The sequence below is a fragment of the Quercus suber genome, unplaced genomic scaffold, assembly GCF_002906115.3.
Source record: "Quercus suber isolate HL8 unplaced genomic scaffold, Cork oak 2.0 scaffold_325, whole genome shotgun sequence".
Taxonomy (NCBI): Eukaryota; Viridiplantae; Streptophyta; class Magnoliopsida; order Fagales; family Fagaceae; genus Quercus; species Quercus suber.
In genome coordinates, this window is record NW_027069778.1 from 475,708 (window position 1) to 498,790 (window position 23,083).

General features: G+C 36.8%; 1 protein-coding gene across 1 annotated transcript; it reads right to left on the reverse strand.

The window, feature by feature from the left end:
* Positions 1-263: 263 nt before the first annotated feature.
* Positions 264-1,568, reverse strand: LOC136071561 (uncharacterized). Its single transcript, XM_065783015.1, has 2 exons — positions 977-1,568; positions 264-874 (listed from the first exon to the last, which is right to left on the reverse strand). The coding sequence occupies exons 1-2, from the start codon at positions 1,566-1,568 to the stop codon at positions 264-266; spliced, it is 1,203 nt and encodes a 400-aa protein (XP_065639087.1).
* Between the last annotated feature and the right edge of the window lie 21,515 nt (positions 1,569-23,083).

Here is a 23,083-nt window from a genome sequence, read left to right on the forward strand (position 1 = left end):
AATCATCACCAATAACAACCTTTACCAAATCCTTGCATTTCGCCTCCTCGGTTAACACATTGATAGGCAATGCCGGAGCTCTTAATTGCTATAAGCCTTCTTCAGCTTGGGTCGAGGACTCGGCCTAGGGCAGATGCCGGATAGCGGCCACCAGGCATTGTCTAGCCACAGATTGACTCCCAACAATATCTTTAATCTGGTCCCCTCGATAGGTATTTCACCTTTTAGTGCAGGGTAGAAAAGACAGCCATTAGGGCGTGAAGCTAGGGTCTGCCCACAATGGCTGTGTAGGGGGAATAAGCGTCTACCACGATGAAGTCCACCTCCACTACTTCTGAGCCAGTCTGTATGGGTAGCCTGATCTGACCCCTCGGAATGACAACCTTCCCATCAAAACTTACAAGAGGAGAACTGTAGGCCGTTAGGTCCTTGGGTCTTAGGTTCAGCCTCTTGTACAAGTCGGGGTACATGATTTTGGCGCCACTGCCTTGATCCACCATTACCCTCTTCACATCATAGCCCCCAATCCTGAGTGTGACCACCAGAGCATCGTCATGGGGCTGTATGGTTCTAACCTTATCTTCCTCTGTAAAGCTCAATGTCAGTCGGGCGTTCACTTTGGCCCTCTTTGGCTCCGAATTTGTGTCCTCGGCGGATAGCCGAGAAACTGTCATTACCCTGGAGAGGCATGACCCAGTCCTCCCTAGAGCAGCGAAGATAACATTTATCATGTCCAAAGGAGGTCTTGAAGGAGCATCCCTCCGTGGTTCCTGGCCAATCTGGTTCCCCTGGCCACTGGAATGATGCAAGAGGTGCTTCAATTTTCCTTCTTGGACCAGCTGGTCTAAATGGTCCCACAAATTCCTACAGTCCTCTGTAGTATGTCCCTGGTCCTAGTGATATTGGCAGTAGAGGTTCTAATTGCGCCTCATGGGGTTTCTTGCCATCTTGTTTGGCCGTTTGAAGAATGACTTACTCTTAATCTTCTTCAGAACTTGATGCACCAGTTCTCGGAATATGGCGTTGACCATTTGAGTACTGGCAGATCCTGACTGCCTAGCGAAATCTCTCCGCGGCCGATTGTTATTGTATTGGTCCGACCTGAAATCCCTCTCCTCTTGAGGGATAACCTTATCCTTTCCTTTCCCCCGCTGCTGGTCTTCCTCAACCCTTTTGTACTTGTCGATTCGGTCTATGAGTTGGCACAAGCTGGTGACGAGTTTTCCTGTCAAGAACTTCCTTAAACCGTGCTCGGTTGGGAGGCCACTCTTGAAAGTACTGATGGCAACGTCATCAAAGTCACCATCTATCTCATTGTACATTTTCCAGTATCTATCCGAGTACGTTTTCAGGGTCTCCCCATCTCGCATGGACAAGGACAGTAAAGAGTCTAAGGGCCAAGGGACTCTGCTACAAGTGATGAAACGAGAGTCAAACGCTTGGGTGAGCCCCCTGAAGGAGTCTATAGAGCCTGCCTTCAAGTTATCGAACCATCTCATGGCCACGAGTCCGAGACTAGAAGGGAACACCTTGCACATCAAGGCTTCATCCTTGGAGTGAACAGCCATTCTTTGGTTGAAATGGCTCACATGCTTCACAGGATCTGTTCGACCATCGTAGATGGTGAACACTAGTTGATTGAATCACCGAGGAAGTTTCGTGATGTAGGACAAAATATTCTAATTAATTTCTGTAATATTTTATATTTGGTATTTTTATGTAATTTTTGTTATTTTAGGTTTAATTAGTTTATTTCCTTGTTTTTAGGTGCATTTAGTACTTTTTAGGTCAAATTTGATTTCTGTTATGGTTAGGTATCAATTAGGAGTTATATTTTCTTGTCAGTCAAGTTTTAAGGAGCCCTTAAATAGGCCCTTAAGTCTGTAAACGTTTTTCATAGTTTATTATTAATAAAAATTCAGACTTGTGTCTTTTGTGTTCTCCGGTGGATTCCAGACCTATCACCTTGTGGATTCAAGGAACTCCTCGTGGATTTGAGGTTTACTACCCAGAAACTAACAGTTTAGTTTCTGTTTCATCAAGAGAGCATCGTGTGTGCTCTTCTTCAGGCTTCCGCGACATCAGTTGGTATCAGAGCCTTGACTTACCCTAGTCTGATGGCTAACCGGCGAGACGGTGACCACCACAACAATGACGGCGATGACGACATCAACAACCCAGTCCTCACTAGGGCTGAGTTCCTTAATTTTCGTGATGAGAATCACCAATTTTGTGAAAAGAGTCAGAAAGTTATAGGCAAAATCTAGCAAAAGATTACTACTCTTCTTGCTAGGAAATCATCTTACAACAACAATGTTCGATATATTTAAAGACGCACTCCTAACTACAAGAAAATTCTATTCTTTGATGGAGATATGTGTAGGATGGATTTTATTGACTGGCTTCTTGATTTAGAAGAGTATTTTAATTTTTGAAAGATTTGTGATGAAGAAAAGGTGCGGCTTGCAGCTAATAAATTAGACAATGAAGCAGAAGAATGGTGGGAAGACATTCAAATTGATAGAAAGCGATGAGATAAGCATCCAATTCGCTCTTGGCAAAGAATGAAAAGAGTATTAATTGATTTATGGTTTCCTAATGACTATTATGATATACTAAATTATACAAGTGTTGATTATAAATCTGTATATTCATATGAAAAGCAATATATTCAAAACCAAAATTATGACAGCCAAGTCCATGTGTCAAGTAAAGGAAAGGGTTTGAGGGTTGAGAAGAAGCAGCTTATTTCTAAAGAAAATTTTGAAGTGGTTAGAAAAGATCAAGATTTGCTACAAGTTATTGAATTGAAGATTGAAAATACCACTTGTCAAAAATTTGAAGAAGAGGTCAAAGAAATGAAGGTTGAGTTGATTGTGAATAATGACAGGAATGAAGAGATGCTAATTAGTGAGACCATCGTGGAGGATTCAATTGAGGTCAACTATGAGGATGAGTCCACAACTCACAATCCTCAGGTCTTAGTTGATTTGTTGAAGATGACTACACAATATGTTGATTTTCTTGGAGTAGAAAATTTTAATTTTACTATCAACCCTTTGTTGATTGATGTTGCAAATAAATTGAAGATAGATGAGAAGAAATTTTATGCTACACTTTATGACAGATTCAAGTTTCAGAACCGGATCAAGTTATTAAAACATTCAAAGTATTTGTTTATTTGGAGTGGAAGATTTCAGATTTCAAGAATGAACTCGAGGACGAATTTATTTCAAGTGGAGGGGTCTGATGTAGGACAAAATATTCTAATTAATTTCTGTAATCTTTTATATTTGGTATTTTTATGTAATTTTCGTTATTTCAGGTTTAGGTAGTTTATTTCCTTGTTTTTAGGTGCATTTAGTGCTTTTTAGGTCAAATTTGATTCCTATTATGGTTAGGTATCAATTAGGAGTTATTTTAGATTATATTTTCTTGTCAGTCAAGTTTTAAGGAGCCCTTAAATAGGCCCTTAAGTCTGTAAACGTTTTTCATAGTTTATTATTAATAAAAATTCAGACTTGTGTCTTTTGTGTTCTCCGGTGGATTCCAAACCTATCACCTTGTAGATTCAAGGAACCTCTCATGGATTTGAGGTTTATTACCTAGAAACTAACAGTATAGTTTCTGTTTCATCAAGAGAGCATCGTGTGTGCTCTTCTTCAGGCTTCTGCGACATCATTTTGCGTCTTCAATCTTGTGCGTGAAGGGTGACTTGGTTTAACGCCTTGCTCATAGCGTCATTTCCCAGGCCTCTACATGGCGGGCTCTTATGCTTGCGTTTGTGACGGTGCTCCTCCTCGTAGGAGAAAGACTCGTTGGGTGGGGTCCTTGACCTCTGTCTGTAACTGGCATCCTTTCCCTCATCAGGGGAATCGTCAGGGCTGGAGGGTGCTCGCTCTTGCTGTGTATGGCGCAACTTTCTCTTGAGCTAGTTAACTTCTTGTTGTAGGGCTCTAGTATTCTTCTCATGAGAGAGGTGACCCTTTCCCCCAGACCGACTTCTATCGGTTCGAACGGTATGCACACTCCCCTCTCGATCTCCTTTTCGCTTGAGGTTGACAAAAGGATTTTCGCATTGGGAACCTATGGATTTTGCCTGTTGTGGACCTGAACCTACCATGGTTGAATGTTGCACTCACTATCACCTGAGTATTCTCCCCGCAGACGGCGCCAATTGTAAGGACCAGATTTGAACTTCAGGCTCAACAAGGGTGTCGATTTTAGCCCAAAAAGCCCCAAACAATAAATTTGTAGAGGATGAGTTAGAAAACTGGGTTTTAGTGAATCAAGTGACAAGTTAATAGATTTTAATAGCAAGGAAGGAAAGATAATAGACGTTTCCTTAAAGAAAAACGTCCTCGGCCAAGTCTAAGGAGATTGATTCTTAGATATTGCTCTTACGGCTTTGTTACAAGTCTGGTTCTAGGTTGTTACATAATTTCCTTTTTGATTCTCCAATCCCATCCTCATGGAAGGTCTCTTGCATTATATAGCTTCTTTTGGACCATCTTGATCCTACACGTGTTGAGCATCTGAGCCTTTACTTGAGTGCCCGTCCCATCAGACACCCTCTTTAGCTTTCTGTGAGTTGTGGTAGCCAAGGCAGCACTGTTCAGAGGTTTTCTTCACATAAATGCGGCCAGAAAAGTAGCTGCAGCGGATTTAATGCGGTGGCAACAGCTTTTCCTTAGATATTTTTGGGTCCCCTCTCTTCTCGTGTGTTCATGAGACACGCTTCTATCACTGGAGCTTCTATGGAGGTCTTTTTCGTGGTTGGAGTACATATCTGACCTATATTTTTCATAGCCGAGAAGGAATTCTTCTTCGGACCGCCTTCTACTCCTTCCTTACTTATGAGACTCTAAATTGGAATCCGTCATAACCATTTGTCCCTCCTCGGACACGCCAACGTCCTCGGATAAGGCCCAAGGCCCAATATATAATTTTGGGCCCTCAAATAAATATCTAATAATTTTTTTATGTTTTGCAAAGTTATAAAGAGACAATTTACTTCATAAAAAATAGATTAAAAAAAAATCCTATTAAAAGTTATATTCATTCGGTAGTCTGATATTAAAAAACCCAAACACTATAAATTGCACATCGACATCGATCACACAGATCAAAGTAAGTAGACCGAAAAGCAGTCCCCCGCTCCTTTAGGCTTTTGCAATTTCATTTCATGTCATTACATTACATTAGAGTATATGATTAGAGTCTTTTGGAATTTCTTAATGTTAATTAGAAGAAAAAGCTATATCATTGAGCACGTTTTAGAGTGGAAGAAAATTGTATCTAAAATATTCTATACAAGGACAATTGATTGCTATGCTGGGCCAAGTCTACTAGTCAAAAATGGTTTTCTGTTGTTTGATCACCATGTACGTGCATGCATTTTATATAAGATTGAATATGTATTTAAAAAGTACCTCTCCAAGCCTTAATGCTTAGTTTGCTTCAAGGATGAGAAAGTTGAGGGATAGAAATAGAAGAAATTTTTTAATTTTTGCCCAAAGTGTGTTTGGTTGGGAAAATTGAGAGATGAAAAACTCATTTATTTGGCTGAGTCAGGTTGACGAGAAAAGTGAGAGAATAAAAAATATAATTCATACTTTATATATATATATATAATATTTATATATTCTTATATACCCTTATTACAATAATATACAAATATATATATATATATATATTATCATTAAATAAGAAAAATATTATGTACACATCACACATTATATTATATTATATATATATATATATATATTTGTTATTATATTTTTAACACAACAAATAGGTGGAAGCATCCAAATACTGCTTCCATGTTGCAAAAGAAGAAAAAACAAAACAAAAACAAAAACAAAACAAAAACAAAAAGAAGCACTCAACAAGAAATAACTAGCGTTGGAAATTAATGTAATTGGGAAAAAACAAGCAAAAAAAGTAGACGAAAAGGACAAAAAAAACAAGCTGTGAAAAAATAAAAGAAGGAAACGACGGAAAGAAGGAAAAAAGAAAAATAATAATAATAATAATAATTTCAGAGGCGTGAACACACTCACACACGGAGAAAAAAAAAATAGAGGATAATAATGCAAGTGCATGGCTAAAGCAAATGGCATACAAAATCTCTCTGGTCTAGGTCTTCACTTTTCTCCCCAAATCATGGAGATTGAGTTTTGGTGGATCAAATAGAAAAAACATGTGTCCCACCAAAATATATGTTTAGTAGCTTTTTTTTTTTTTTTTTTTTTCCTTATTTTTTAAAAACAATTTTTCATTTTTGAAACTAAAAAACTTGTTTAGCAATCCAAAATAGACAAAAATTGTTCTCAAAACTCAATTTGTGAAGGAAACTAAAAACATGCAAAATGCTGTTTTCAGTTTCTAGTTTTCAAAAGTCAATGAAATGACTAAATTACCCTTTTAATCTTCTAAGTTTCTGATTGTTCATTATGGTCCACCAAATTTGATTCCAGTTGTAAAGTAGTCCTTTTGTCCATGTTGGTGATTAATATGAGTGTGTTACCGTTAGGAGAAAGGAAAAAAATAAAATAAAACGAAACGACATATTTAATTAGCACTTAACTATCAAATCCGTCATGGAAATGGATCGAATAACCATTTTGAAAACAAAATCAAATTTGATGGACAAAAATAAAAATCTCAAAGTTAAGGAAACCAAAATAAAAGCAATCATAAATTTCAAGAGTTAAATGTATAATTTAGTGTGTGTTTGGCAAAAATTAAAATGCTAGCTTATTTTACTATTTAGCTTATTTTTGCTACTATTTATGAGTCTCACTACACTTTTTGGTACTATTTATGGGTTTCACTGTACTATTTCAGTTAACTTTTACCTTTATCTAAATTACTTTTAGCAAAATAAGTGAATCCTAAACATACCCTTAGTCCAATTTTTAAATGATTGTTGCTAGGAATATTGTAGATTTTATCATGGTTTTCAAATTCAGACCGTTCATTGAACCGTAAAAGGGAGAGGTTCAAGATTTTTGAGATTGAACCGAGGTCGAACTGTGATGACGTCATAATTAATTTAATAATTATTTTAAATATATATAAAAATATTAAATTAGTAAAAAATAGAAAAATGAACTAAAATAGTCTAATTAAAACTATAAATCCATATTTTAACTATGTCTAATATATCCATCTATAGCCCAAATATGAAATATCTATCCAATAATAATAATAACCATTTATTTTTATAAAAAGAAAATTAAAAGCATTAGATTGTCTTTCTAAGTTCCACTTTCCAATGCTCATGTGACTAGCTGTCTAGCTCGCATTCACAAACCTAAAAAAGCATTAGAAACAAAAGTGAATGAAATTAAAGAAAGAGATAAAAAAAAGCAATACAAACAAAAGCAGATGAAGAAAGAATTGTGATGTTATATCCAAAATATTTGTCGCAATATTTTTACAAGAATCATATCAAAATCTTATGTGAAAAATTGTTACTAGTTCTAATTTGAACCCATTACTGAAATTATTTTTTTACTTACCAATATTAGCTAATAATAATCTATTACTTAAAATTTATTGCGAAAAATATTGTGGTAGTATTTCTTAATTGCCATTTCTTAATATTAAATATCACACTTTTGAATAAAATAAAATAAAAACCACACCGATTACATTAAAAAAAAAAAAAAAAAAATTAGGGATAAGGACCACCACACATTTTCATATGTATCCCACCAAAATGTATGTTTAGTAGCTTTTTTTTTTTTTTTTTTTTTTCTTCTTATTTTCTGTTTCTAAAAACAATTTTTCATTTTTGAAACTAAAAAACTTGTTTAGCAACCCAAAATAGACAGAAAACAAAAACTGTTCTCAAAACTCAATTTGTAAAGCAAACTAAAAATATGCAAAATGCTATTTTCAGTATCTAGTTTTCAAAAGTCAATGAAATGACTAAATATATAATGAAATGACTAAATTACCCTTTTAATCTTTTAAGTTTCTGATTGTTCATTATGGTCCACCAAATTTGATTCCAGTTGTAAAGTAGTCCTTCTGTCCATGTTGGTGATTAATACGAGTGTGTTACTGTTAGGAGAAAGGAAAAAAATAAAACAAAACAAAACGGCATATTTAATTAGCACTTAACTATCAAATCGGCCATGGAAATGGATCGAATAACCATTTTGAAAACAAAATCAAATTTGATGGACAAAAATAAAAATCTCAAAGTTAAGGAAACCAAAATAAAAGCAATCATAAATTTCAAGAGTTAAATGTATAATTTAGTGTGTGTTTGGCAAAAATTAAAAAGCCAGCTTATTTTACTATTTAGCTTATTTTTGCTACCATTTATGGGTCTCACTGTACTATTTCAGTTAACTTTTACCTTTATCTACAGTACTTTTAGCAAAATAAGTGAATTTTTAACAGACCATTAGTCAAATTTTTAAATGATTATTGCTAGGAATATTGTAGATTTTATTACTAAATTTTACAAATTTATGTATCACCAATTATATAAATAGAAAAGTAATTGAGACATTATTATTTATTACGTTATTAAAATTCACTTATCATGTTTATTGTCACGTAAATTTATAAAGATTTAGTATTTTAGTATCTTTACTCTTTAGCACTTTCATTTTTAAAATTATGAATGTTAAATTTAGTTGACGTTCTATAATAACTTACAAATATCATAAGTCATCTTCTTTAACTGGGGCTTCAGTTTGATACAAACCATGCCAGAAACATCGCAATTACAAAGATGGCAACGATAGAATGCAGCACAGGTGATTCATTTTTGTAATGATGGTTTACTGCAATAGTCGATCAGTTCAATCTCAAAAAATAAAAAACACAAAACTCTTGATTAGCAACATGTTGTAATCAAGTGGAATATTTACCACTTGATTAGCAACATGTTGTAATTCCAATCAAATATGATAATATAACCTATAACACAAATACGAAGCCTGATGTAGTATATACACAAATGCTCACACATGGACCGCACAAATAGATAAGGATTTTTTTTTGGTGAGGATAAGGATCCTCTTCATTTAAAGAGGATATAACTTATGTTTCAAAGTAAGATATCTTATTGACTCAAAAGTAATATATCTTATCACAAATCTAATGACAGGGACAGAGGGGGCATGGCTCCCTGACTTCCCCTTTCTCTCTCTCTCTCTCATCACACGTGCTTTACGTGTATAATATATATATATTATATTTTTTTTTGATTTAGTGTTATAATGTTTAAAAGTGATATATATAAAAATAACTGTGTAATTTTTTTTTTTTAAGAAAGAAGTCTAATAACGTGGAATAATGTTTAAAAATGAGATAAAAATAGTATCCTAAGTTTTAAGCCAAATGGAAAAGATAAAGTGAAAAACCTAAAACTTAGGAACAGTAAATTACTATTTTAACCAGTTTATTTTTTTAATTTATAATTATTTAACTAAAAGATATGGATATTTTAGAGAGTTTAAAAATTTTTGTGGGGTATTTTAGTGCCCAAAATGTTGAAACCCAAATAGGGAATCCTGTTATTAATAGTATAGATAAGAAATAAAAACAATAATTTTTTTTTTTGTAGAGAGTTTCAACTTATGTTGTCCGCTCCTTATAATAACTCTTTATCATCAGACCAAGACACCAATAAGTTTTTAGTGAATGTAAAGATTGAACCCTAGATCTTTTTTTTTTTTTTTTTTTTTTTAATACAAGATAAAATTTCTACTCTAGCCTAATCTAAGTGTATATGTGTGTGAAACTCCCTCCTGGAGATTTAAACCCCGACCCTTACCCCCCACACTCCACAAGCATTTATACTCGTGGAATGACCACCGCACCAGATCTCTTATTCAACCATCAAAGATTTTATCATTTTTTTTAAGGGGGAAAATAATGCGTCATATTATTAAGGGAGGCTATTTAAATCAGCCTGAAGTACAGAAGAAATGTCTGTTGGAACATCTTCCATCCAGACTACCATATTGGGGGAACTAATAGCTCTCCATGCAAGTGTGTGAGCTACTGCATTACAAATCCTACGTACATGAGAAAATCTAAAATCATTGAAGGATTAGGTGGCAATGTATTGCACATCATTTGCTATATGGCCAAATGGGGCTAGAGATCAATGGTCACTGTTCAAGATGTTTATGATGAGTTGAGAGTCCCCCTCTATTATCACTCAGTCCATACCAAGTTCTGTAGCAAATTTCACTGCTCTTCGCGCTGCAAGTGCTTCCACGTCAATGACAGTGAAAGGTAGAGGGATTTGTTGAGAGAGGGAGACCATTACCAAGCCTTTATCATTTCGTATCACGACTCCAATTCTAGCACAATGTTCCTTTTCAAAGAGGGCGCCATCAAAATTAATTTTGTACGATTGTGGGGCTGGAGGCTGCCATGACTCAGGTGGGCGACCCCGATTCAGAATTGGTGCTGGTTGTCCCTTTGAGAACTCTTGGATCCGATCTTTGGCTTGTTGAAGCAGTTGTCCTAGTGTCACCGTTCCTTTAGCTAGGCGTAGATTGTTTCTCCTATTCCATAAAGCCCAAGCAACCATAGAGAAAAGAGTTGGATCCCAGTTATCTGCTGTTGATACCCATTTTCACTACACATTTTCTACAAACCCGATTCAACCAAGCCCGACTTCATTGTGGGCTCAATTCATGTATTACATTTTATTTTATTCTTTTAAGCATGGCCTAAGCTCATCTGACTTATGAGAAAATTGAGGTAGTGTGGTTTGGAGGGTATGGGTTGGTTCCTTTTGGACCTTTTGCATGAGCCTAGCCCATGCGTGCTACGAAGTGGGTAAGGGACACTGGTAGCACCTCAGGCTCATGGAGGAGATCTTGTATCCAAAATTTTCACCTCAAAAGAGCTTTTATGCTCTGGGTGACTATGCCCCTAATTTTCAACCCAGCTCCATTTTCCACACCAAAACACAGCTGACCCTAAACTAATTAGCTAGCCTATTATAGCCACCAAATGTAGCTATCAAAAGCCTACAATGACAAGGAAACAATAGCTAATGGAGTTAGCCACTTTATTTCCAAAATCATGCTAAACTCTTCCCTAAACAAAAAGCAACCCAAGCCAAAACACCAAATTAGTATCATGGGGGATAAAAGCATCTTCCACTACTCAAAAACCAGTCATTAGCAACACCCTAAACTCTATATAAAACTCTCTCTTCAGCTCAAAAAAGGAACCAACCACGTTCTACCTATAAACCTGAAACTTTAGTGCAAAAGCCCATTTAGCCAGTCAATAATCTCACAATTCCGAAGTTTGCGGGTGGAAATATGGGTATAGGGGAACCTTTCCTCTCTTCCTCACAACCTATCTCAACTTCCTCTTCTCGGTGACTATGGGTCAAAGTTTCAGACTTGTTATGTTTTTATGTTTTTTTTGCACTTTTGTTATTAGCATTTTGATTCTCTCTTGTCAAAGCACCATTAGCCTTTTGTTCATTATACATTTGGAATTTTAGGCTTGACTCTCCACAATAAACACTTCTAAAGAACCCAAGGGGAGATTTGGGCTAATATCACATTTTTGGCCCTTGTCAGAAAAACGTCTTCGACATTTTGGCGACTCCACTAGGGAGTCAAGCAGCTGAAACAAGAGGAATTATGTCTCTGAAGATGTGAAATCAACAAAAGATGATGCTATCAACACCAACTTGTCATTTGAAAAGGCATCGTATGATGCCTTGGTATCACGAAAGGAGCACCGTGATGTAGATTAAGAAGTGTTCCATTTTCAGCTTGTCAACATGCTGAGGACACTTTAAGACATGCGACAAATCCGCTCCAACCTTGCAAAAACCATCCAAGAAGAAACGGACTTTGAGGATGGAAGAGGAACTAACTCTCTTATTCATGGAAAAAAAATTTCTTCTACTCATATTCTTTTTTAGCTATTATAATTATCGGTGAACCATCCTATATCTCTTGATTTACATGATATTTGTGAAAATTTTTGTTGTAGCTTGAAAATGCAAAATGGTAAGCCGCAAGTCCAATTGTGAAGGGAATAATGGCTTCAACCAATAATCAACAAAGTAAAGCTCTAAACATCAATTTCAAACCAAGAACTCCAACGACAATGGCTAAAAGCTCATCCTCAACATCTTCTCAACACACGTCTCCTCTATGGTTGAGTTGTATTGTTGCTGAGTTTGCGCCGAGCATATGGGGGCTGCCATGGGTGATTGACTCATTTTGGCACAACAATAATTGCCGATGTGTGTGACCTTTCGCAGGAAAATATTTTTGGCGTCACCACAAAATGAAGTCTTCACCAAATAGCTAAAGGCTATAGCTAAATGACCCACCGCAAGATATTTCATATACCAAGCCATAAGGTAGCGACATTTCAATCATCAAGTCTTGAAGTCATACGAGCGATAAATAACCGTCAAAGCACGCTTAAGCTAAGACTCTCAAGCATTATCTTTGCTAATTAATTATTTTATATATCGTTTAAACCATTTCAATACTCTAGACGTGTTGCCAAAATATTTTCTACAAGTCATTTGTATTAATCTTTAGCCATGACTATCATTTACTAATATAAATGATAATTACACTAGGGGACAAAATGGAAACCTTCTCCAAGCATCCGACAAAGAAGGAAAGCTTGATTCCCTCTCATCGAAGTCATGACACGCTCATGCATTCTAAGCCATGAAAAGCTCACACATCCAAAATCATGGTCGATCCACGCACACCTAGCCATAGCATGTTCATATATCTCAAGTCGTGACAAGCGCATGCATTCTAAGCCATGTCAACACCTTAATCCTTATTGGATTTGAGATTATACATGAAGAGGGAAGTTCAAACGTTGACATCATCAAGAAAATTGTTCTTGTCACTCAATTCTTGCAATTGAAATCCACGGCCAAGCCAACTAATAAGGAGAGTTCGCACGCACCTTTGAAGAATACTTTACTAGAGCTCGCTCTAAACATTGATGTCAAACAACTCAAAAATCACAAGCTAGTTACTGGAAATCTATTCCAAAGATTTTCGAGTGGAATCTTAGTATTGATATGAAAACTTGGCATAAGCTTCATAGAGGCCAACGAAAAAAATTGTTGTGCTAGGGATACGACAACCCTATATCGACGTCTCTAATGCTTAGCCCATCATTGTCCAAAAGTTAGAAGCCAAGCAAGCAAAGTATGGAGCTGTTGTTTGTGATACCATGTAGCTTCGACAAAGAGGCTAACCGAAGCGTGAGAGAAAAATTGTTGTGCTAGGAATGAAACAACCCTATATCAACATCTCCGATGCTTAGCCTATCATTGTCCCAAAATTAGAAGCCAAGTTAGCTAAGTATAGAGACACTGTCTGTGGCACAACAAATATTCGACAAAGAGGAATTTTATTATGCCCTTTATATAGCAAATAAGGAACCCCATTTTTAGAATTCACCTTAGAGGAATATGGTGAGTACTAAGGGAGGAATGAATCCCACCAACAACTTTTGGCGATGGGATACCATTGGTTTGGCATAACCAAATTCGCTAAAGTCGCCACACTTCCAAGTGCACTCCAAGCTTATGTGTATACACCATTTAAGCCTTCAAGATGATAGCGCTCCATAGCCTTTTATACTCAGGGGCTTGATCTCATCGGACCTATCCATGCACCCTTGAACGGGTACATTTGGGCCTTTATCGCCACTAAGTAATTCATTAAGTGGGCGGAAGCAATTGTACTCAAGATAGCAATGAGAATGGCCATATCCCACTCTATCGAGAAGCATAACATTTGTCGCTTCGACATCTCACACAAGATCATAAGTGACAACAATATATCTCGCTCATACCAATTTTTAAAGGCAATCCCTATGAAGCATTAGGAAGCCAACGAACTATCATATTATCCAAGCATGATGAGACCTCTACATGCGAAGGTGAAATGCTTTCAATAAGGTAGAGAAAACTAATGCTTTCCGTCAATGGTAAAACTTGTAAAGCGGCAAGAAAGCTGATAAATTACTCTTATGGCAAAACCTCTACATGCGAGGGTGAAAATACTCTCAATAAGGTAAGGAAAGCCAAACACTTACTCTCTCAAACGTAAGCCCTATCAAATGATTAGGAAGCCAATGAGATGTCATATTATTCATACATGGTAAGACCCTTACTTGCGATGGTGCAACGCTTTCAACAAGGTAGGGAAAGCCAACGTTTTTGTAAAGGCAGGCCTTACGAAGCGATATTGAAGCCAACACAACATTTTATAATTTAAGCATAGTGGTCCATTACATGGTGGACATAATCATCCCTAAAACATTATGGGAAAATTGACACAACAAATCACTATCTCATTGACACATGGTAATTTGCTATACGCGAGGATAAAATTTTTCCTCAAGAAATTAGCAAGCTTATGCATTGTATGTGAAAACACGATCACCTTATGAAACGGTGACAAAAAAAATGCACCATGAGCCTTAATGCGCGAAAACGCGGCCCATATATGGGGGCTTCTTGAAACTAACGAAATAATAACCTAATACATGTCGAGAGTAAGTCAACTACCAAGCGGCAAACCAAGCTTTAATATATATGAGTAGCTATATGTGAAACCAAATCTGCCCGTTAATAGAGCGCTGAAAAATGGTGCACAAACAGCGAGACGTGCACTTAGCCAAAACATGTTCGTAAAGGCATGACAACCAAGCAACATATCTACTAACTTGTCCTTACAAATGCAAAGCCATATTCACAAGCTATCCAATTAAACACAAGTAATCTTCAAGAGACTAAGTGTGCATAATCTATCAAAATTTTGCTATTCAATCACAAGGTGCACATGACCTTTCCAAGCTAGATTTCCGCAGCACACTCAAATACTCAGAGCCATACATATGTTGTTTTCACAACAAAAACATGCTTATAGCCTATCAACGAAAGGTACAGAGTCATTTTCAATGTACAAATTACAAACCATATACATCCTTGAGGTACAAATCAATTTTTCATTCCAAAATAGAAAATATACATCCAATTTTTGTATATAAATGCAAATTATGTCAACTAACCATGATAGTACAAACTCAAAGTGGCACCAATACAATTAAATAGGAGATGCTCTATACATAAGTGGGCTGTCCACAAAGGCGAAATACGAGAGAAAGTGTCTCCAAGACAGCATGCCTTATTACACACTATAACTAGTTCAAACTTTCAAAGCTTGGAGCTCAATACAAGACAATCAGATAAATAAATAAATAAATAAATAAGCAAGAAAGGAGGTAAAGGAAAATTTGAAGTAATGTCATAATCCACTTCCAACATCACCATCTTTGGGGCATTGGCTTGCAATCACTCTCTTCTTTACTTTATAGTCGCAAGAGAGAGACAGACTAAAAGGATTCAAAGTTACTTGTGGCAGCCATGGTACCATCTATTATAGCTCCATGTTGCTGTTTGTAGCGGCTTCAACCTCAGAAAATGATGCATTGGCAATGGGATTGGCCCTGAAAATGAAAGTCCCAATGACGACATCACAATTGTCTAAGCCAAAGTCCCTCTACAAGAATCCATAGTACAACTCACTCAATATACTATTATATGCAATAAAAAAAATAAAGAAGATGTGTGACTTACTAAGTGAGTTCCAAAGTTCCTGCTCAATAATAACGTATTTCCCAAAGTACACTTATTTTATGCAAGATGGCAATACGGCGCACTCAACAATCCCTATTGGAATGAAAAAGGGTTGGCAGCGAGTTTTGACTTGCCAGAGAAATTTCGGCTTCACTTTCAAACAAACGGAGCTGCTGTTTGTGCAAAGTGTCGAGGCTGTCGACAATAACATAGAAGGAATAGCGGTTGCAACATGGAATCACCAACTTCAGCTCCACCAATTCATGCTAATAATCAAGCTATGCAACACATGGCTTACTCTCAATGGCATCAATACTTAGTATTTCACGATGATTAAGCGGTTATGCAAACAATCCAATAACTCATTCATTGGCATTGTTGGGGGCTAAAAGCTTACTCAACCGCTATGTGCCCCTGCACTAGAAATTCAAGTTTCATTCCTACACTTTTATTTCAAGCTTGCTGAATCAAGAAGCGACTACCACTTGGTGACTATCACTCTCACTTGCATTCATTGTAAGAATACGATACAGGGGGTTGCCAACCAATGTAGCGGCTATGTCACACCCCTATACTACATCGCCAAGTGATATCTTCGCTCTATTCTATCTCAAATAAGCTATCCCAAGATAGCCAGTAGTATCGCTCATCGCTCATGGCTACGACTTCATCGAAATTAATCTTGGCAAACACAATCTCTCCGAATTAACCTACAATCAAGTGACTCAAGAAAAATGAAGCATCCTCAATGTGGTACAATTTGCATAGAGCTTCAAGATAGCCTCTTATTAATCATCATCTTCACTTATGGACCCAAGTCAAATTTACAATCAAGTATACTACTCCTTCTACTTCCAACACCAATGCCAACTCAATATCAGGCATGGTCATGCTATGAACTAATTTCCATGTCTTGCGACTATCGAAATCAATAAAGGGTCTACTTCGATATGAAATTCAGATTCAATTACAATGACTCAACCTTATAGGTTGGTACCTCGCGATACCTGCAATCTCCTAAGGAAGAGCCAACCTACACAATCAATGACACTATTCATTCAACATGTCGCCAAATACATCCGAGAGATCAGCAAAATATATATATATATATATATATTAACACACCAAGGTAAGCGTCGCATCTGACTTTATCAAGCTTGTGAAAAGAACACCTTATCGTCGCATTCGACATCAATTTCCTTCAACAAGGCATTGCTTCTCTTCGTCATGAACACCATTCTACCAACATCAATACCGACAAGTCCCACAGCCATAAGCGCCAGGCTACCACAAACCTACTATGACATTTCCTATGAGACTGCCCTACTCGTGACTGATTGGTTCTTTCTCTTCTTCAGCTATGAGACTTTGTCCTGCCTAAATCTCAACCCCATGGATGGCAGACAATGAAAAACTCTTCTCTTTTGCCAACGTCACCATCTCACCAACACTACCCTTCTTGAAATTTAGCAACATGGGTGGTGAAGGATTAAAGGTGAAATTTTGGGGAAAGAACGAGAAGATTTGATGAAGCTTGCAATTAAAAAAAAATGGAGCCTTGGTCGATCTAGAAAAGCAAATGAAGATTTGGTGTGGTCTTAAGAAATTAAGTCCAAAATGTTTCCTAGATACACCTAAGGGAAGGCTACAGAAATAATGAAGTTTGAAGGGCAAAGCAAACGAAGAAAGAGAGAAATAAAAGGCTATTGGGAGGGAGCAAAGCAAAGAGGCGTATTTTTTGGTATTTTCCCAAAAAAAAAAAAAAAAAAGAGACAACTTTGAGATGAAACAAACCAAGGTGGCGTGAGATGAAAAGTTGTCTGAAGCAAAACCAAAGGCTAAAGAGACAACTTTAAAAAGTCAAACACCAATATATATGAAGCAATGTGAAGGAAAGAATGATGAAGTTACCAAGGTGTACATGGAAGGCAAAGCCGAATGCCTTTTGAAATGCTTTGATTGAAGAAAGAAGTATACAATGGAATAAGTGGATGCAGACCATCTAATGGACCAAGTTATGTGATTCTTCTGAAGCATGTGGCGTGAAATTAAACAACCATCTAATGGACCAAGTTAGACAACCTACGGCCCACGGTGTTGGCCCAAGTGAAGGCTTACTTTCAATAGCCATTCTTACTCATATGGAAAAATATTAAAGGGCACCACACGCATGTCATGCCAGTTATTCCAATTCCATCTTCCAAATGGCTTACGGGGTCCCACCACCAAAATCTATACAACCAAGTTTGGACTTAAGCAAATAAGCAAAACAATGATGTTACTACACAAGTGATCTGTCAAGTAAACAAGAAATTTTTACAAGTGGACTTCATCGACCTGTCCCTAATATTTTTCTTCAAGTGGGCTTTAGGACCTACGATCCTTCAACATATGGGCTTCTTCACGATCCATGACATTTCAACGAAAAATGAAGCATTTGGGTAAACTAATTCTCAAACCTGCAACATCTACAAGCAATGGGAAACATCAACTACTCACACCGCATGCTGCAAGTGCCATGCATGCTTGGAGGGCTAATGTTAATACCCATTTTCACGACACATTTTCTACAAGCCCGACTTCATTGTAGGCTCAATTCATGTATTACATTTTATTTTATTCCTTTAAGCATGGTCCAAGCCCATGAGACTTATGGGAAAATTGAGGAAATGTGGTTTGGAGGGTATGGATCAGTTCCTTTCGGATCTTTTTCATGAGCCTAACCCATGCATGCTACCAAGTGGGCAAGGGACACTGGTAACACCTCAGGTTTCCACCTCAAAAGAGCTTTTATGCTCTAGGTGACTATGCCCCTAATTTTCAACCTAGCTCCATTTTTCACACCAAAACACAGCTAACCCTAAACTAATTAGCTAGCCTATTATAGCCACCAAATGCAGCTATCAAATGCCTACAATGACAAGGAAACAATAGCTAATAGAGTCAGCCACTTTATTTCCAAAATCATGCTAAAAGCATGCTAAACTCTTCCCTAAACAAAAGCAATCCAAACCAAAACACCAAATTAGTATCATGGGGGATAAAAACATCTTCCACTACTAAAAAACCAGTCATTAGCAACACCCTAAACTCTATATAAAACTCTCTCTTCAGCTCAAAAAAGGAACCAACCACATTCTACCCACAAACTTGAAACTTCAGAGTAAAAGCCTATTCAGCCAGTCAATAATCTCACAATTCCGAAGTTTGCGGGTGGAAATATGAGTACAGGGGAACTTTCTCCCTCTTCTTCACAACCTCTCTCAATTTCCTTTTCTTTGGTGACTAAAGGTTGAAGTTTTAGACCCGTTGAATCACGTTTTTCCTATAAGGTTGAAACTTGAGAACAAAAACCCACTGAGCCAGGAAACATTCTCACAATTTTGAATCTTAGGGGTGGAAATATGGGTACAGAGGAACCTTCCCTCCCTTCCTCACAACCTATCTCAACTTCCTCTTATCAGTAACTGTGGGTCGAAATTTCAGACTTGTTATTTTTTATGCTTTTTTTGCACTTTTGTTATTAGCATTTTGATTCTCTCTTGTCAAAACATCATTAATCTTTTGTTTATTATACATTTGAAATTTTGGGTTTGACTCCCCACAATAAACACTTCTAAAGAACCCAAAGGGAGATTTAGGCTAATATCACATTTTTGGCCCTTGTTGAAAAAATGTCCCCGACATCTACAAAAATGCATTTAAGCAAATCCATAAAACTATAACACTACTTCAGACTGTGATGATTCCAAAGAGGTTCAGACTGCCATAATTCTTGGAGCATCGGGCAAAGGTATAGGGCATGGTGGATGTCTTCTGTCATAGTCTTACATTGATCACCCTTGCCATCTATGATGATTCTACACTTGACTAGGTTCTTCTTCAAGGGAAGGGAGTTTATGCATGCTCTCCACACCAGGTTCTTGACTTTACTAAGGGCCTGCAACTGCCATATAGTTTTCCATAGAGGTTTCATCATATTAGAGCTTGAGGGACCCGGTTTTGTATTATGGAGGTTTGTTAGGAGGAACTGGTAACTTGATTTCACTGTATACTCCCCATCTGCAGTTAAAGGCCAAATTAAGGTATCCCTTTGCTGGATGTGGCAAAGGGGGTTTTTTTTTTTTTTTTTAATTTTTAATTTTATTTATGGCTACTGCTTCGAACTCTAGGATATGACTATCAAGCATTCCCTCTTTCCAGTCTCCGGTTTCCTGGTCAATAAATTTACATACTTTCAGGTCTGGGTCGAAGTTTTGTATTGGAGAAATAATCTTTGGTCTCTGTCTAACAAGTATCCAATTATCCTTCCAAAATCTAACTAACCTGCCATCCCCTATTCTCCAAAGTCCACCCCTTCGAATTACCTTTCTTCCTCGAATAATGCTTTTCCATGCGTGGGAAGCTGAGTTTGGGACCTTAGCTTCCATTATAGAGCAATCCATGAAGAATTTGGTTTTGAAAACCCTGTAAAACTGTGAGCTCGTATCATAAAGTAAACGCCATGTTTGTTTAGCTAGCATGGCATTGTGTACATTAATAAGTCCTTGAACCCCATGCCTCCTTGAGATTTGAGTTTACACAATTCTTGCCACTTTACCCAATGTATTTTCCTAGAATAACCACATTGTCCCCAAAAGAATCTATGAATGAGAGCTTCGATATCATGACATAATCCCACTGGCAGTTTGAAGCAAGACACTGTGTATGTTGGTAAGGCTTGTGCAACATCTTTAATAAGGATCTCCCTTCCCGCTTGTGACAGAAGCTTACCCTCCCAACCTTGTAATTGCTTCCATATCCTTTACTTGATATTATCAAAGCTCTCTCTCTTGTTTCGACCAACCAAGGTAGGTAAGCCTAGGTACTTTTCGTATTGTTGGACAGCTTGGACTTCGATGCTTGCTTTAATAACTTCTTGGACTTGGTGCGGTGTGGACTTGCTGAAGAATAGAGAGGTCTTTGCTCGATTGACTTGCTGACCTGATGCCCTCTCATAGGCAGTTAGGATGGCCAAAAGGTTTTGACAATCATGCTCATCAACCCTGTAGAAAATCAAACTATCATCTGCAAATAAAAGGTGGGTTAGTTTAGGGCCATTTGTACACAAAGCTACCCCACGGAGTGCTCCCATGGCCGTTGCCCATTTCATGAGGCCATGAAGCCCTTCAGTACATAGTAAGAAAAGATAGGAAGAGAGGGGGTCTCCTTGTCTAAGCCCTCGTAAGTCTCACCCATTTCTCATTAAAGCCCATTTTTTTCATCAATTTTTCCATATATTCCCATTCTACTCTATCGTATGCTTTGCTTATATCCAATTTTATAGCCATGTACCCTTTTTTCCCGGATCTATGATTTCTCATATAATGCAATGTTTCAAATGCTACCATTACATTATCCGTAATCAAGCGATCAGACATAAAAGTGCTTTGGTGGTCAGATGCAAGCTGTGGTAATAGAGGTTTGAGTTGATTGGCCAAGACTTTTGAAAAAAAATTTATATAGGACATTGCTTAGACATATGGGCCAAAATTGGGAGATGTGTTCAGGTTGCTTTACCTTGGGGATGAGTGTAATGAAAGAGTGACATAGTGGTTTAGGTAACATACCAGAATTGAGGAAGCCAAGAATTGCCTCAATGACATCCGGCCCTATCAGTGTCCAGTAGCTCTGATAAAATAAGGGTGGCATGCCATCTAGTCCAAGGGATTTAAGCGGCGCCATCTGTTTCAAGGACAACTCCACCTCGGCTGCTGTAAAGATTCTGCTAAGCTCGTCATTCATGGCCATGGTCACCACATGGGGAATCTGATCAAGGACTTCATCAAAATCCTGAGGGTTACCCGAGGAGAACAGTTGCTAATAAAACTCCACAGCAATGTTAGCCACCTGTTCTAGTTGTGAGCACCACACCCCATTTCTATCAAACAGCCCCCTAATGTATTAAATTTAACTATAAATGACTTCCTTAAATATTGAAAACAAAAAGTTGTATTACATTTATGATTTATGTAAATGATTAATACATTTTTTTTTCTTTTTTATTACTCTTATTGCAAATGTATTTTCATGAAACTAAAGTGTATTTAATGTACACGGTCCTTAAAAAAATGTAAACCTCTTTAATATAAATCCTCTATTTTTTTTTTCCAAAAACAAACCCCTCCCTTAAAAAAAAAAAAAAAACATTTGAAGAATTAGAGAAGGACACCATGTTTTTTTTTAAAAAAGAAAAAATGGTGATTTTTTTTTTCCAAAAACAAACCCCTCCCTTAAAAAAAAAAAAAAAACATTTGAAGAATTAGAGAAGGACACCATGTTTTTTTTTAAAAAAGAAAAAATGGTGATTGCCTTTTTTTTTTTCTTTTTTTTCTTTTTTTTCTTTATTGCATTTGTCATCCATAAAAATAATGTTAGCCTTTAGTTTTTATTATTGTTATATTTTTTTTTATACATAACTTGCATTTGTGTAGGCATGTAAATTGACTATTATTATTTACAAGGGTCTAATTAAGCAATTCGAGTGTAAGTGATCTGTGCCACACACAAAAAAGAACAACATCCTTTATCATAAGATGAGCATTAATTGGAGGTGGATTCTAGTTACTTCGTTAGGTAAAGTTCTTTATTGCTGAACAAAGATCCAAGTTCGAATCCCATTTAAACCAAAAATTAATTGATGTCTTACATTAAAGAGAATGCCATAAAGTTAAATCTACCTTATCTTTATTTATTTATTTATTTTAATTGAGCATTGGAGAAGTACACCATTTTGAGGGAAATCCCAGAATATAGGGTAAATCACATTTTCCCAACTGGTATTTAAATGAATATCCTCCATGCTAGATACAAATTGGGTTGGAACCCTCTTTCACATAGGTCTTAAGGCCATGAAGAGTGTATTCACTGGGAAATTTACAAGCAGATAGCATGCAGCTGAGCTCACTCTCCTTAGATAACTATTAAACAAGAACTCGATGGAAGTACCAAGGAAAACCTAACCTTGGTACTCCCTCTTAATGCATCTTAATTGAAAAAGAGAACAAAAAGTTTGGGGAAAGTTATGGAACTCTCTTGCAAGCTTTGGATTATTTAAGACAGTAAATTTGTTTTTGGAGAAAGGAGCATAAACAGTGTTATGTGTTGATTGTGCTTAGAGAGTAAATAAGATATTTTTTAAAAGTTTTGATAGTATCTAGTATTAGTTTAAATCCAAAGATATTATGGACATAGTATTTCTCTTTTTATATACACACACATTGATAGATTTGTGAAAGTGTGATTTTAGTTTGATCTCCTTGGAAAAAAAAAAAATTCTTGCCTCACTACTAGTGTGGACTATGCTAGCCAGACTTGGAGGTGGCATTGTCATAGGCTACGCCTACGCCTTCCATATGGTGGTGCATGGACGAGAATGAATGCTAGGCTAGTATGTTTGGGTTA

Bases quoted from the DNA above. Each gene is read 5' to 3' on its own strand.
- LOC136071561 (XM_065783015.1), bottom strand. From the start codon at position 1,568: ATGGCTGTTCACTCCAAGGATGAAGCCTTGATGTGCAAGGTGTTCCCT. The intron at 875-976 runs GTAAGTCATTCT...GACATACTACAG, and splicing joins AGTTCTGAAGAAGATTAAGA to AGGACTGTAGGAATTTGTGG.